Source organism: Dermacentor silvarum, unplaced genomic scaffold, assembly GCF_013339745.2.
Source record: "Dermacentor silvarum isolate Dsil-2018 unplaced genomic scaffold, BIME_Dsil_1.4 Seq840, whole genome shotgun sequence".
Lineage (NCBI taxonomy): Eukaryota > Metazoa > Arthropoda > Arachnida > Ixodida > Ixodidae > Dermacentor > Dermacentor silvarum.
Genome location: NW_023606857.1, coordinates 56,504 through 70,942, shown reverse-complemented (window position 1 = coordinate 70,942; position 14,439 = coordinate 56,504). Strand labels below are relative to the sequence as shown.

General features: G+C 47.9%; 1 protein-coding gene across 1 annotated transcript in view; it reads right to left on the bottom strand.

Moving 5' to 3' along the window:
• Positions 1-2,281: 2,281 nt before the first annotated feature.
• The window catches only part of LOC125941994 (trypsin 5G1-like), a 28,473-nt gene continuing 16,315 nt past the window's right edge, over positions 2,282-14,439 (bottom strand). The window contains exons 6-8 of the mRNA XM_049659892.1: positions 7,933-8,047; positions 6,192-6,352; positions 2,282-2,512 (exon numbers count right to left, since the gene is read on the bottom strand). Of these exons, the coding sequence (XP_049515849.1) occupies positions 2,321-2,512; positions 6,192-6,352; positions 7,933-8,047 (468 nt within the window). The 3' untranslated portion in view covers positions 2,282-2,320. The remainder of the gene's footprint in view (positions 2,513-6,191; positions 6,353-7,932; positions 8,048-14,439) is intronic.

Sequence of the window (14,439 nt, the reverse complement as noted above, 5' to 3'; positions counted from 1 at the left end):
CTGTAACCCGTCAATATCTTTCGCACTGCTGTTGTTAAGATTTTGAAAGCTTATACGTCGAATCAAATGAGTGGTCACTCCATCTGCAGAGAACATACACCAGCCTCACATATTTCCTTAAAGTCCACTCTAATCATCAGCATCCGTGTTTTAATACCGTTAACAATATGACGTGTGTTACACTTTTTCGTAATCGTGTCTCTGTAAGACAGCCTTTCTCACTGCGTGTCAGGGAGCTTAGCGAAGAAATGGATATCCCACTCCTCGAACATCGCTTAATGCCTTCAGCCAAGCTGTTACCACCTTGGGAGTGGCAGGTAGTAGCATGTGATATATCATTTGCAGAGGTTACAAAGCACGCTTCAGAGGTAGAAATCCGAATGCATTTCCTAGAATTGCAGTCCAAGTACTCGTGCACAGAATTTTACACAGACGCTTCTAAATCGCATGTCGGAGTATCTTATGCAGCCGTCGGTCCGAATCCGGCGTACTCCACCCCGAAACAAGCATCTTTATGGCTGAGGCCTACGCAATATTGTCAGCTGTAAAGCATATAACAAAATCAAAACTTCAAAAAACTGTTATATTTACGGACTCCCAAAGCGTCGTAAAAGCCTTGAAGTCACCCTGTAAACAGAAAAACCCTGTTCTCATTGAGCTCTATGCTGTTCTTTGTAGAGCATACGCAACTAACCAGCATGTCATTAAATGCTGGGTGCCTCGGCATAGAGGCATCGAGGGCAATGTTCTTGCCGACCAAATGGCCACATCAGTCACATCACCCGCTATTAAACCTACAGCTGCTGCTCCTGCAACAGATTTAATACCTTTCGTGCGAAAGAAACTGCGAAGCCACTGGCAACGCTTGTGGGACGCTGAAGCAAATAATTAGCTCCACTTGATTAAGCCACAGTTAGGGTCCTGGCCCTGCACAACTAAAACACGACGAACTGATGTCCTATTCTGTCGTCTCAGAATAGGACACACATATGGTACTCATAATTTTCTATTGAATGGTGATGAGCCTGCAACCTGTGGTAGATGTGGCGAGAGGCTCACCGTCCTCCACGTCCTCCTGGAGTGTCGGGAAGCCGAAAGGGAAAGAAAGAAACACTTTCCTCTAGCATATCGCTATTGTGTCCCTCTACATCCCGCCATGTTTCATGGTAAAGAACCGCTCTTTAAGACCAAAGTAGTCCTCGCATTCTTGAAAGATGTTGTGCTACATGTTATTCGCCCAATAAGTTCGTAGCGCATCCTCTCTCTAGAGGATGTTGCTGTGACAGTTTTTTTTTCTTTTTTTATAGCACATGCCTCCAGGCTCGTGTGTCTCAAGGGCTCTGTTTAGGCACTTTTGCTTCTGGCCAATTCTTGCATCTGTAAGTCATATTATTCTTTTGCAATGTATTGTTCATGTCTATAAGACACATCATTAGTCATTGCCATAATCTTATTACGTATAGATTTTTACGCACTTTACAGCGACTGTTTTTAGGCCCCTTTACAGCCATGCCACATCTAATGTTCATATAATTGACTATTCATATACCACTAACAAATCATTACCAGCGTCTCGGCGCTCTTTGGCCACATCTGGCCCTTGCGCCAATAAACCACAATAATCATCATCATCCTTCAGTAAACAGTATAAGAGCTGGTAGAGGCCTAGGTGTGCTGAACAGGTCACAAAAGACGCTGACGCGTCCAAGAGAATCAAGGCCCAATAACAGTCTGTCAATTAGTAGTCTTCTGGCCGACGATTTTTGAGTCTTTTTTTTACCTATACTAAATTATCCCTTAACAATACGGCTAGTGTAGGTAGAGTGTGCATGGTGCCGGCTGGTGCAAGGCAGGAGAAATAGGAGGTTGCAAGGAGAGGTCCTTGCTCTGCAGTGGACATAAATTAGCTGATGATGATTACGGCCAACAAAGTAAGAAAATACCACCCGAAAGAAAATTATTTGTTTGCTCACTAAACTTTAGTCTCGCAAAATGACAGCGCAGCCACTCGCCACGCTGTCTTTGTAGTCAGGGGCTTCTTCTTAGTGTTTAATAAAATGAACGATCAGAACAGCTCTTTCGCAGATCAATTGAACGCCACTTACTGTGAAAGCATGGTCATATGTTTTAATTATATATATTCTTATTAGTTAACGCATGTTCCCCCACTTACTTGAAAAGGAACCTTGAGGAACAGAGAGATGCTTTAGACTTCAGTAACGGCTTACTAGGGTTGAGAGATCGTACGATGAAAAATTTATTTAAATATTGGAAATATTATCATCTGTGCAAGTGAAATAGTGATCCCCAGTAATCTTATCTATGCAGCAGGTAGCGTATCCCAACTTTCCGGGTCACGTAGGGTTTTCTTGATCCATGGCATAAATTTATAGACTCGAATTGTAAATACAAAAATCCCTCTCTTATCGCAACTTATTCCGAGGCTGTGCACGCCAAGTTGCACGGACTTCCTATTGTCTTGTATCATTGTAACCGGTGCACCGGAGTCGCCCTGCAGAGAAGAATCGAACAAACATTTATCCTGGCCGTCCTCGTTCAGCAGAAACTGACGGAACGGCCTTGAGACGATCGCCACAGGAACACAAGCAAACGCATATAAGTGCAACTTTGTTGCATCAGTGCCACCAGTAAGTACACATTGCCCACTCACTTCTTTCTGTTCTAAGAAGTGTGTGGCCAAATCCCAATGCGTTGGTACAATTATCCATGAACATTAGAACATGAAAAATGCCACCGTGATTTATTAAGACGCTTGTACAGAGCTCCCCAAATGGGAAAACAGGATTGTGGATCTTCCTATTACCTGTATTTCTGATGTTACTACTGCTCAAAAGTAATCTACAGGGCAATGAACTGTGTAAAACTACATGAAATGAATGTCATCACAAAATGTTACGAAGTCCGGAGATTCATAAGAAAAAGTACGTGTAGTAAATTTATTATCTTGTTATAGAAATAAATAAACCAAAGTATATGTCCCTTAGAGAAATGTTATAAATCTTAAAGAATCAATCATTCCCAGAGTTCATCTTTTTCTAATAAGGATAATGTTCAGCGTGGCGAAATACATCAAACACAATTCTCAATGGCTTGTATTGAGCTTAAGCGGCTGCATAATTAGACACAGGTATATAAAGCAACATTCAAATCAAATCAGTTTATTCGGACATGAACATGTCGAAACACAACATGCCCAATGGCTGCAACATCCGTAAAAACAAAATTTAACGAAAACTAGAGCGTCTTAGCTTACCAACCCTTTGGAAAGTAGTGATATCATACTCACAAATAATCTAAATTTATAATAACAACCAAAAGTATTGTAGGTTTTTATGATGTATCACCGATCTCAGGGGCGTACGGATGTTACGAGAGATGGAGTTTGGAGACGCAGGGCAGCACAACAAACATATTTTAATTACACTCAACCCCAAACTACCTCAAAATAAAACACAAGGAAGAAACACAAACACTTATACAACCTAATTAACAATAAAATGTCGTGTCCTTAGTTCCACCTGCGTTAGTTTCCTACGCAACAGTCTCGCAACCCTAGCTTCTGGCTGAGACGCTACAAGAAAGGACAGCTCTTACTGCCTTTTGTTGTAGCACGTATATTCCAAGTCCGAAGCGTGTCTCATCCTCATCATAGTCAGCGTTCTCGCCAACTCTGTAAATGTTGCTGCCTGCCTTGGTATTGGCCAGTCAATTCGTCTGTCTCTGATGCCGATGTCTCGAACGCCGTCGGTGACGTGGCAACAAGGCCCCAAAGGTTAGGCCTAACTCCGGGTTGTGCCGCTGCTCCCACCCCGTTCCTTCTTCGAGTGCTGACGAGATGCCCCGGCGACTATCCTATATGTGCTGGTCTTCCTCTGAAGGGAGATCCTTCCTGGAGTACCCGGCACTGCCGTGAGTGGCTGCAGCAGGTCCAAGGAGCCCCGTTCGAACGTCGCCGAGGTCGATGGCCACACCCTGGACTGCCAGCGTCACGAACTTGACCGAACCTCCATGGCTCCCGTCGTCAGTGCGATGCTGACGCTACAACCTTCTTGGCCCAGAGCCACGTCGATAATGCCCGCTCAGCGTTGCTTCTCCCTAGATAACGGCTCGGGTCACCGCCTAGAGGGCTCGTGCCGTTCGGAACGCGACGTGATCTTCGTCGTCTTCGTTCTTTACGCACCGCATGTCTCTTGACATGACAGTTTTAAAATCATGCAAAATACCTTCGCATATCGCTGTGTCATACAAAGAAAACATAGAGCTGGGTAAGTTATAATTAAATATGATGGATATTAATAATTTGATGGATATTAATTGGTTAGCCTGCCTGCGTTTGTGGCATGCCAGAAACGCTGTCGCTCGTAGGCGCCGACCCGTCCAGCGCTAGTGACGCGAAATGTCACCAACGCGTTCGGCGTCGACAAGCAACAGCGTTCTTGGCACAGCGCCAACCTTGGTTAGCCTGCCTGCGTTTGTGGCATGCCAGGAACGCTGTCGCTCGTAGGTGCCGACGCGTCCAGCGCGTCAAGCGAAATGTCGCGCAAGGGAAGGTACCACCGAAAATTATCGCTCGAGAATACTTTTCTGCATGCGTAGTTAAGTTAAACCAAGACCTAGCAGGGGGGCAACCAAGGTAATAAATACGTAAACAAGCTATCACGCTAACAGCGGTCATAACGCGTTTCAAAACGATTTCAGATTATAGCATTGTATGACAGCCTCAGGCGGCTTATTTATTAGTTCTGTTCGACTGTAACCCATCAGATAAATTACCTGCTTAACTATCAGCACGCAATAATGCCTTTTCAGAGTATTTTTGTCCACATAAAGCCCCCGTGCTGCCTGCTAACTGATCATCAGATGCGCGCAGGCAACGCGTCTCTCGGAGGGGGACGCGAGAATAGCGGATGCCGTAGCAGGCGACGTGGTTGTCTCCACCCTGTATTGAGCGGTGGGTGAGGAGGTCATCGAGACACCCTATACACCGTTAGAGTGTACTAGATTGGGGGAGTGGGCCCACCGAGGGCTCCGCGCTGAGGCATTTTTTAATTGAAAATCCAGGTGGCGCCACCGTCGATTATCTCCCGAATGAGCTGCCCCGCTCGCCGGCCGGACGCTTGTCGCGTCGGACACCCTACCGCAGCTGCATAGAGATTTGACAGGCGGATACTCGGTGGCGGTAACATTGCGATTATTCCCCACCAATCTATTGTAAATAAAATGGAAAAAGAGCGGCGAAAAGAACGCAAATGACGCAACAACGACGGTGCGTCGAGCAGACGTCAGCTGCTCAGCCCGCGAGCTTGCCGCAGCCAATGAGTGCTGCCAAAACAGCCGGAGCCAACGTTTATTGGTCGGAGATTCAGAATAAGGCGATGGCAGCGCCGCCACATTTTCCGCGTTTTTTTGCTTCATCCTCGGCGCTTGCTAAGGCTTCCGTTGGACCCACTTCCACATTCTAGTACACTTTAACTCCGTTTCTTACTTCAGGTGCAACGCTGTGGAAGCTACGCAAGAGGTACGGTCATTAAAATGTATCACTCCGCGCGTTCCGTCTATGCTTCTCTGCGCGCCAGCGGCGTTTCCTCGCGCGAGCTGGCACCTGCTGCTGCGTCGGGCCGCAAAAAAAGAAAGAAAAGAAACTGCGAAAAGCAATGTTATAAAACAACGTGTTAGCAGCCGTATCGAGTACCTGGTTAGTTTGTTTCTAAGGGTAATTTCATTTTTTCGTTCATAACTGAGCATATATATAGAACATTATTACAGAAATTGGTCAACAAGCACCGAACTACTTCTAAGTGCGAACGCAGCCACTGCAAGAAGTATCTCTAGCCTCCACAGCGTTGCACCTGATGTATGAAACGGAGTATAGAACACTCACGCCATATCTCGTGCTACTACGTAACAGCGATATCGACTTCCTCCGCCACCTGTGTTGTGCGGAGAAGCCTGACGGTAGAAGATGCGAGTCGTGAACGTAAAACACCAGGAAACGTGAAATAGTTTAGCGTGACCACACCCGTCAGCAGCCGTCCGGCTTACTTGGTTATTGTATTGATTCGTCAGTGCTGTAACGCGTATATAACACGTAATTGGACGCAAGAATACGCATCAAAAGGAAAAATGGTCATGATAGACTAAAATGAGAAAAAAGAATCACAGATACTTACTTTACAAAGTGTACTTGAATTGGTTTTCGCACACAGTACAAATTTTGAATCCAAAACACCCCAGTCGCCTGTTATATGGCTTAAAATTTCGTCGCACGCTTGATGCGACATGGCTTCAAGAGTAATGTAGAGTAGTGTTTTTGCGAATTCGGAAGGTTCTCCTGCCGAAAAATAAGTGTTTAAAATTCATTAGGTAACATTTCTCATACGCGTCAAGCCAGGCCGCTTGCTGGAGCATAACTTGTACGACTTGTACATAAAAAAACGTGTAGTGTTTACGATAGTTATGAGCAATCTTGTGTAACATTACAACCGTTAGGTTCGCAGGCCTGCTAAAGCTTGCATGCAGTTGACACATACGCACATCGATACACGTAGTATTTCGAAAGCGATAAAGGTATGCAAAGAACTTTGAGCTATACTATGTGCCACGACATTAACCCACTATACATACATAGACAAATGATTTCTTTGGAAATGCCAACAAGCTGCGCCCCCCTCCTCTTCTTGCTTGAAAAAATACAATCTGTGCAAGAAAGAAGTTTATCCTCTTGATGAAACTCTACATATTCAGGGCCGACTTATTACGTAAGCTGATCGATTCCTTCCTGCTCAAGCTTAAATCAAAAAAGTGTGCCGCCCCGGATTCATATAGGTGTCGCGTACACCAGACGTTACATGCACCTAACAGTTTGCAGTGACAGTTATCCCAATCAAGAACTCTGTCAGGTGCCACAAACATTGAACACGTAATTCTGGTTTGTCCCGAGTATGCCCGGGAACGACAAAAACTCGTATCTTTCATCGCACACGTCTAACAGAGACTGCTATACGATGAGTCAGTTTTAGGTGCTTGGCCTGACACCTTGGCTACAAGAGCATTCGCGGTTTTCTGAAATCTGCTGGGCTATAGACCTACGTTTTTAAGGTTGGTGTACTGTATTGCGATCGTATACTGGGTGTACCAGGTAACTTTAGCCAAACATTAAAAGTATACAGTGAAGACTAATTATGTAATTAGACGGAATGCAAAAAGATTTTGAGTATTTTACCTTGGTTCTGTCCAGCTACGTTGCATTTGCCCATTAAAAAAAAATTGGTTCAACTTACAGTGGGACACGTTATATACACAACTCCTCCTATCTTTAGCGTCATGCATGCTACTCTTTCCTCCGTGTCTCTTTTCCCGAGTGAAGAGTAGCAGTCCACAACATGCGATAGCTTTGGGTACTCTTTCTACCTTAATGCAAAAATTCATTCTTTCTCTCTCTTTCTTTGTTGTATCATCTGATAACCAAGCTCCATGTAACACAACGTTTCAATGTGCTTTATTCATTAGGTGGGAATCTACGACCTTGGTGATCTATTTATATGTCGCTTAATGCAGCATTTATGGTCTCGATGGCATATAATATCCAAAGTGCTTGTGTGCTACTTTTGTACACTACTACTGACAGCTTCTAGCGCTTCCAGGGTGACATCACTGAACGTATTCATGTTTAAAATACACATTTTTGGCACGAAACACGCGTACTACAAGGGCTAGCTTAAAGTTAGTAGGTGATAAATGCATGTCAGTATTTTCACATATACAATTGATGTGCAACACCCCACCTGCTGTACAGTGACCAATATACCGCTTGTATTTCAAAAATTTCTTAAACAGCACATCGCCAAGCCTCGTCATAGAGTCAAGTTTAACATTCAACAAAATTAGGCAAATGCAAAAATCATGACTTACGATTATTGATTATTCCCCAACCACCAGACATGAGTTTTTTGCCGTCAATCCGGAAGTGTCTTTTTGGCAGACATATCGGCCTCACAAACCTATCAAACCTAATCTTGTCTTCTACCTGTGGAAGGAAAGAAATGACCAGGAGAAATTTTACGGTGCCAGAAAATGGTCATGTCAATTCTAGGCAGTGCACGTGGCATTACGTACGGAAGGTGCTGTATTTGAGTACAAGAAAATACACTATATGCAAACTTTTTGCTAAAGCATTATTCTTTATTTGAGACAGCTAGGTAGGTAGGTAGGTAGGTAGGTAGGTAGGTAGGTAGGTAGGTAGGTAGGTAGGTAGGTAGGTAGGTAGGTAGACAGGCAGGCTGGCAGGCAGCTAGGTAGGTAGGGCGGCAGGCAGGCAGGCAGGTAAGTAAGTAGGAAAGTAGGTAATTGGGTAGGTAAGTAGCTAGCTAGGTAGGTAGGTAGCTATAGCTAGGTAGGTAGGTAGCAGTGTTGTACGGAACTATTTCCTTTTGTGAGGAACGGAGGAACGCTACCGTTCCGTTAAGGGCCGGTGGAACTGTAACGGTTGCCCGTTACGTTTATGAAGGAACAGCAGAAGGAACGGCGTTCCTTCTGCTGCTTCTGCTGGTTCTGGTTGCCTGTCACGTGACTGGGGGGCATTTTTTTCGTGAGTTATCCGTTGTATTTTTTATTACTAGCCTTCAAGATCGTCACGTGACGCTCCGCCCTGTAGTTTCTTTCCTCCATGCCAGCCTGCCGTAAAGGAACCATGACGTCAGGATCGCAGCGCCACTCGAGGGACTTCGCGGCGGATGGAAAGTTTCCAGTCTTACGGGCACCGAATCCTTCCCGCCGAGACACAGCATGAGCTGCCACGGTACTTGCTGGTACCAGTTGACTGCCCGCTGTCGCAGAAGAAGAACTTCGAGGGATTGAACCAACTTTTCCTCAAGTACAACACAGCAATACCCTCAAGCGCTTCGGTGGAGCGCCTCTTCAACATTGCCAACGAAGTGCTGACGAAAAAATCACCAGCCCTTCCCCTGTCGAGAAAAAGGGGTAAGCGATGCTTGTAGCAAGAACCCGCTATCGCAGGCATTCTGCTTCGTTTTCCCTAAACTCAGGGTTGGCGGCTCTTCGCTGACGTTTGGCCTCAACATCGCGCTTTCGCAACTCGGAGTCCGTGGCTCTTCGCTGACGTTTCGCCTGGGCTTCGGAAGCCCTCTCACTAAAATTTGCGCATCGATAGCAAGCCCATTGCCGAGCCAGTTCGCGGCGCCGTCGCTCAAACGCAGCCTGCTCCTCGGCGGGACGCACCACGCGTGGACCTCGCATCCGGACGCCGAAACTGATCTGAGGCGAGGGAAGCCCGGCGGAGCGCGCGCCAAGCCCCTTTCCTTTCCCTCCCCGTGACACACCAAACGTCCCTGATTGGTCGAGCGCGTCACGTGAACCAGCTCTACTCTGGAAGCGGAGCTCAAATACGCGGCTCCAGTATGAGCCCCATGTGATTTCTTTGTTTCTTTCCTTCCTTCTTTCCTTCCTTTCTTTCTTGTCTCTGGGTCATACGCGCATATCTTTGAGGGTATGCGCCACACGTGATTTTATTATCGTTAATCGTGACGTAACTGACGAGCATGTTATGTTATTGATGTCATGACATATCAGTCATGTTAGTCATACATTCGTACCGTCCATGCCAATTTTGGTATACACCAAGGGAACGAGACGCGAGTTTTTGACACGTTTTCGATAGGGATTTAGCGTGACACCACCACCGCCAACACTTGTGAGGCAATACAATCTTCGCTTTAAAATGGGTTCGTCTGTCAAGCGCCAACATCGCGAGGGAAATCTTGCTGAGTTCAAAGAAGGGACTTAACTAAGTTGCGAATATGTATTCTGGTTATTTATTTTTCCGACTCATACTGCAATATTGAACTAGCATTCATAAACGCCTATGTATTAAGGTGATAGCGTTAGTGCCCGTGTCGCAGAAAATCCGGCGTCGGCAACCGGCGTCGGCGTGCGATGTCGGCGGGTGGCGGAGAAAATCATTCCCAACCACCCCGACCGCGCAGGCCCTCCACGTGGTGCAAGGTTTTGGTGAAAAAAAATTCAATTTCTCACAGTAAAATCCGTCAGAAAAATGGCAAAGTACGACTTCACCATACGGCGTCGGATTCGGCGTCGGATTGTAATTTGAATGTACGAGAAAACCTAATTCTGCAACGAGAAAAATCAAACACCAACCCCTATTCCAGCATTTCTACCAGACCTACATCCGCGCGTTCGGGTATTTTACTTGCCAAAATGATATCCAGATGGCGCTTGCATCCTAGGCAGGTCAAATTGGGAATTCGCTTGCTAATTTGTTTTGGACACGCGCGTGCGTCGGGGCAATAGTCCGATAACGCTGTCGCGTTCCACTCTCAAAGGCGAAGCTTAAGCGTACTCCAGGAGGAAGACGACGACGCTGACAAAGCGCAGGCGCCTCGCATGGGATCCGTACATTTTAATCTCTTGTGCTCAAAGAACCACCGCTGGACCCAAACTAACGTCGGAACCAGCTTCCGGAAGTGGTCAGCTACCGATCAAGAGCAGTCCCGACGCCAGGGACCCAGGACAAGGGTTTCTACGACCGAAAGTTCGAGCCGGTCACGGCGTCGATTCCTAACCCTAACGAGATCTTCAGCTCCTCCGTCTGGCCGAGAAACAGGGGCACCGCACCTGCGAACGCGCGCGGCGTCGATATTACAGTCTTCCCGGCTCCTGGGGACTTCGCCCAACGATCCGCACCCCGGTGAGATCAAGTAAGCGCCGCCCCTCCCCTCATTATGGATGTAGTAGAGGTTGAAGGCACAGACATAACACCCGAAGAAATTACCCCTGAAGCAGGGTGGCTTGTTAGCCACCGCCACAAGCAACGACAAACCACGCAGGCATCATCCCTACTCGTACATGGCTCCCTCCATGCAACAGAAAGCGTACGCACCGAGAGTACCCAGCAGTCCTCCCTACGCCGCCCACGAGCCCCACGGCAACCGCGATTTCCTAAGAACGATATCAAGATCGTCATTCGCCCAAGAGACGGTTTCAACGTGTCCAAACTAGGAGACGCTCAGATACGTGACTCAATACTGCAGATCACGGGCATTACAACCGAAGAAGCTGAGGAAGACATATATCGCACATGCGCGGATAATAACGACATTGTAGTTAGCACACCAATCATGTCTAACGCCGAAAAATACTGCCGCATCCGCAGTCTCCCCATCGGAGCCCTCTGCTACGCTGCCACAGCATACGCCACACCGCCGGAAGACACAGCCAAAGGAGTTATACATAACATCCCTTCATATGACACCGATCAAGACATTACCAAGAGCCTCGTTTACAAGAAGAACCGTACCATTCTGCAGGCCCGACGCATGGGCAACACGAATTCAGTGCTCATCGCATTCGACGGAAAGCAAGTACCGTACGATGTCTACTATCGTGGAGCAGAATACAAATGCTATCTACATAAGAAGCGCATTGAGGTCTGCGACATCTGCGGCACCGTCGGTCACAGGGCCGATGTATGCCCCACTCCGACTCAAAAGAAATGCAAGAGCTGTGACACAGTCACAGCTCATACCTGTCAACCTTGCTGCGCGCTCTGCGGCAAGGACCACACGACTGGCTATAAGGCCTGTCATCGCAGCTTCCAGACACCACACCTCCTACTCCAACGACGAAGGGAACGCCTACGACTGGAACAAGAAGAAGCGAACCAGGAGACTCGGCCATCGACCTCTGCAAGGGGAGACTCAGTTCAGCCAACGCTGAAGGCGACACCCCAACCACTAGCTCCCGAACGCAGCAACTCTCGTGGACGCAGCCGGTCTGGTGGACGCAGCCAGTCTGGTGGACGCAGTCGGTCTCGTGGACGCAGCCGGTCTCGTGGACGCATCGTGGACGCAGCCGGTCTCGTGGACGCAGCCACTCCCGAGGCGGACCGGATTCAACACCGACGCAGCATCAACGAAATGCCACCCTTAGGTCGACCACAGCTAAAGTCCAAGACGCTCCCCCCAAGGTAAGCTGGGCCAGCATTGTCTCCCACACAGGTCACACCACACAACCTAAAGCCACCACAGTGAACACAGTTAGTGATGCTACCATGCACAGCTTCATGCAGGAGCTCCGATCCTTACGTGCTGAGATACAAGACCCCAAGACAGAAAAGGTTAAGCTCAAATCACAACTTGCAGACACACAACCCAAGCGATTAACATCAAATGCAGACATTGTTCCTGTCCCTGCAGTAGAGTCTCCGCCCACCATCCAACAATCAACCCCGCACAAACGCAAAGCCCTTGATCCCATCACACAAGCGACATCATCAGCATATACTCCAGAAGGTAGTGTCAACTCTGAGGCTCTCACTCAGCTGCAACAGCGGATCGAACGTAAACTCAGCGAAGCATTAGACTGCAAACTCGCCGAATTGCTCGACGCCTCCATTACAAAGGCTCTCGAACGCGCAATGGACACCCTCCTTACTGCGAAACTCGAAACGCTACTACTACCCAGAATTGGGCAGGCCTTTGCAGCAAGAGAAAAAAAGCGGCAAGAAAAAATGGACGTCACGCACAAAGCCTTTCAAGACATGGTAGCGACCCTGGCTCAAAATCACAATACCCGTTTGACAGAGTTGGAAAATTCCCTACTCCGTCCCAGAGCAGGTCCCCTAAAGAAGCCGTACTCCCGTCCCGACAAAGATGGCTGCGAGCAATCGCGAACGAGCCACCTACTGCATTTGGCAGTGGAACTGCCGGGGCTTCCGGCGAAAACGAGCACATTTAAAGCAATACATTACCTCTCTCGCACCGCATACCTCCCCCGATATTATCGCATTACAAGAGACCGGAGGACCGGCTAAGCTGTCGGGGTACGCGGTGTACACCGCAGTTTCGGATGATGGACGCAGGCCCCAAGGTAACCACATTAGCTAAGCGAAACATTCCGGTTATACAACATCACACAAGCATTGATACAGCAGCCCACATTCTCCTGGAGTCTGCAAAGCGCACGCAACAGAGCCTCTTCATCCTCAATGTATATAGCAGCCCCAAACAACAACATAGATTTCTGCGACTCTTCACCAAAGCAGATTAAGTAGCCGGATGAGCCCCCCTGCTCATTGTAGGGGACCTAAACGCCCCTGCGGTGGCATGGGGATACCCGGTGGACCGCCGAAAGGGAAGACAACTATGGCTTGACGGACAGAACCTAGGTCTTACTCTTGTCACGGATCCAACCTGTCCAACTCGTGTGGGAAACAGCGTTAGCAGAGACACTACTCCGGACCTGACATTCGCAAAACGAATACAACAGGCAGACTGGATAAACACACAAGACAACTTGGGCAGCGACCACTATATAATCCAAACCACAGTTCGAGCGGGCCCGCGAAAGCTCAAGGGCCGTCAACTCCGTCCTCACAGACTGGGACGCTTTCCGGCAGGCCAGAGCAATCACCTCTCTCTCCGGTACCCAACAGCCTATGGAAGATTGGGTCGCATCCTTGCTGTAAGATGTGAGCGAAGCAACTAAATCGGTGCCAGAGGAAGCCAATCTGCAGCAGGCAGATAGCAAGTTACTGTATATGTGGGAAGCCCTCGCCAGTCTGCAGCGCAGATACCAACGCAACAAGCTCAACCGAACGCTCAGTAAACGCATTGCCACGCTCGCCCTTATATCGAAGCATATGCACAACAACTTACTGGTCAAAATTGGCACAGTACATGCGACCGCATGGAGCGGCAGCCAAACCTACCCAAAACGTGGAATATCCTTCGTTGCCCCCTCGATCCGGCAAACAGCAAGAACACACAACAGCACAACTTGCAAAACATTATTCACACCCATCCGGGCACGGACGCACAAAAAATCTTCAAGAGCTGATAGACCGCTACGTAGAATCTCAACCTACTACACCCGCTCCAGCATACACTGGCACCGCTAATGTCCATCTCGGACACGCCCATACATTCAGCAGAACAACGTGCAGCCATTCTCGCACTCCGCCCTAACTCGGCCCCGGGGCCTGATGGCATTACTAATAAAATGCTTCGCAACCTAGATGAGGATTCTCTAACAGCCCTCACGGCTTATTTTAACGAGTACTGGCAAATTGGACAACTCCCTCCACAATCGAAAGAAGCCAAAATCATTATGATTCCCAAACCCGGGAAGCGCCTCCTACTCGAAAACCTCCGCCCCATCTCACTTACTGCATGCGTCGGAAAGGTCCTGAAATACGTCATTCTCACACGCTTACACAAACATATGGACGACAATGATCTCTTCCCCAATGCTATGGTTGGCTTCCGCGCTAAACTTTCTACTCAGGACATCATGATCCAGCTCAAACACCAAATTATCGATGGCGATAAAAGCTCGAGGCTGGACACCAGAGCCATCTTGGGGCTAGACCTAACTAAGGCTTTC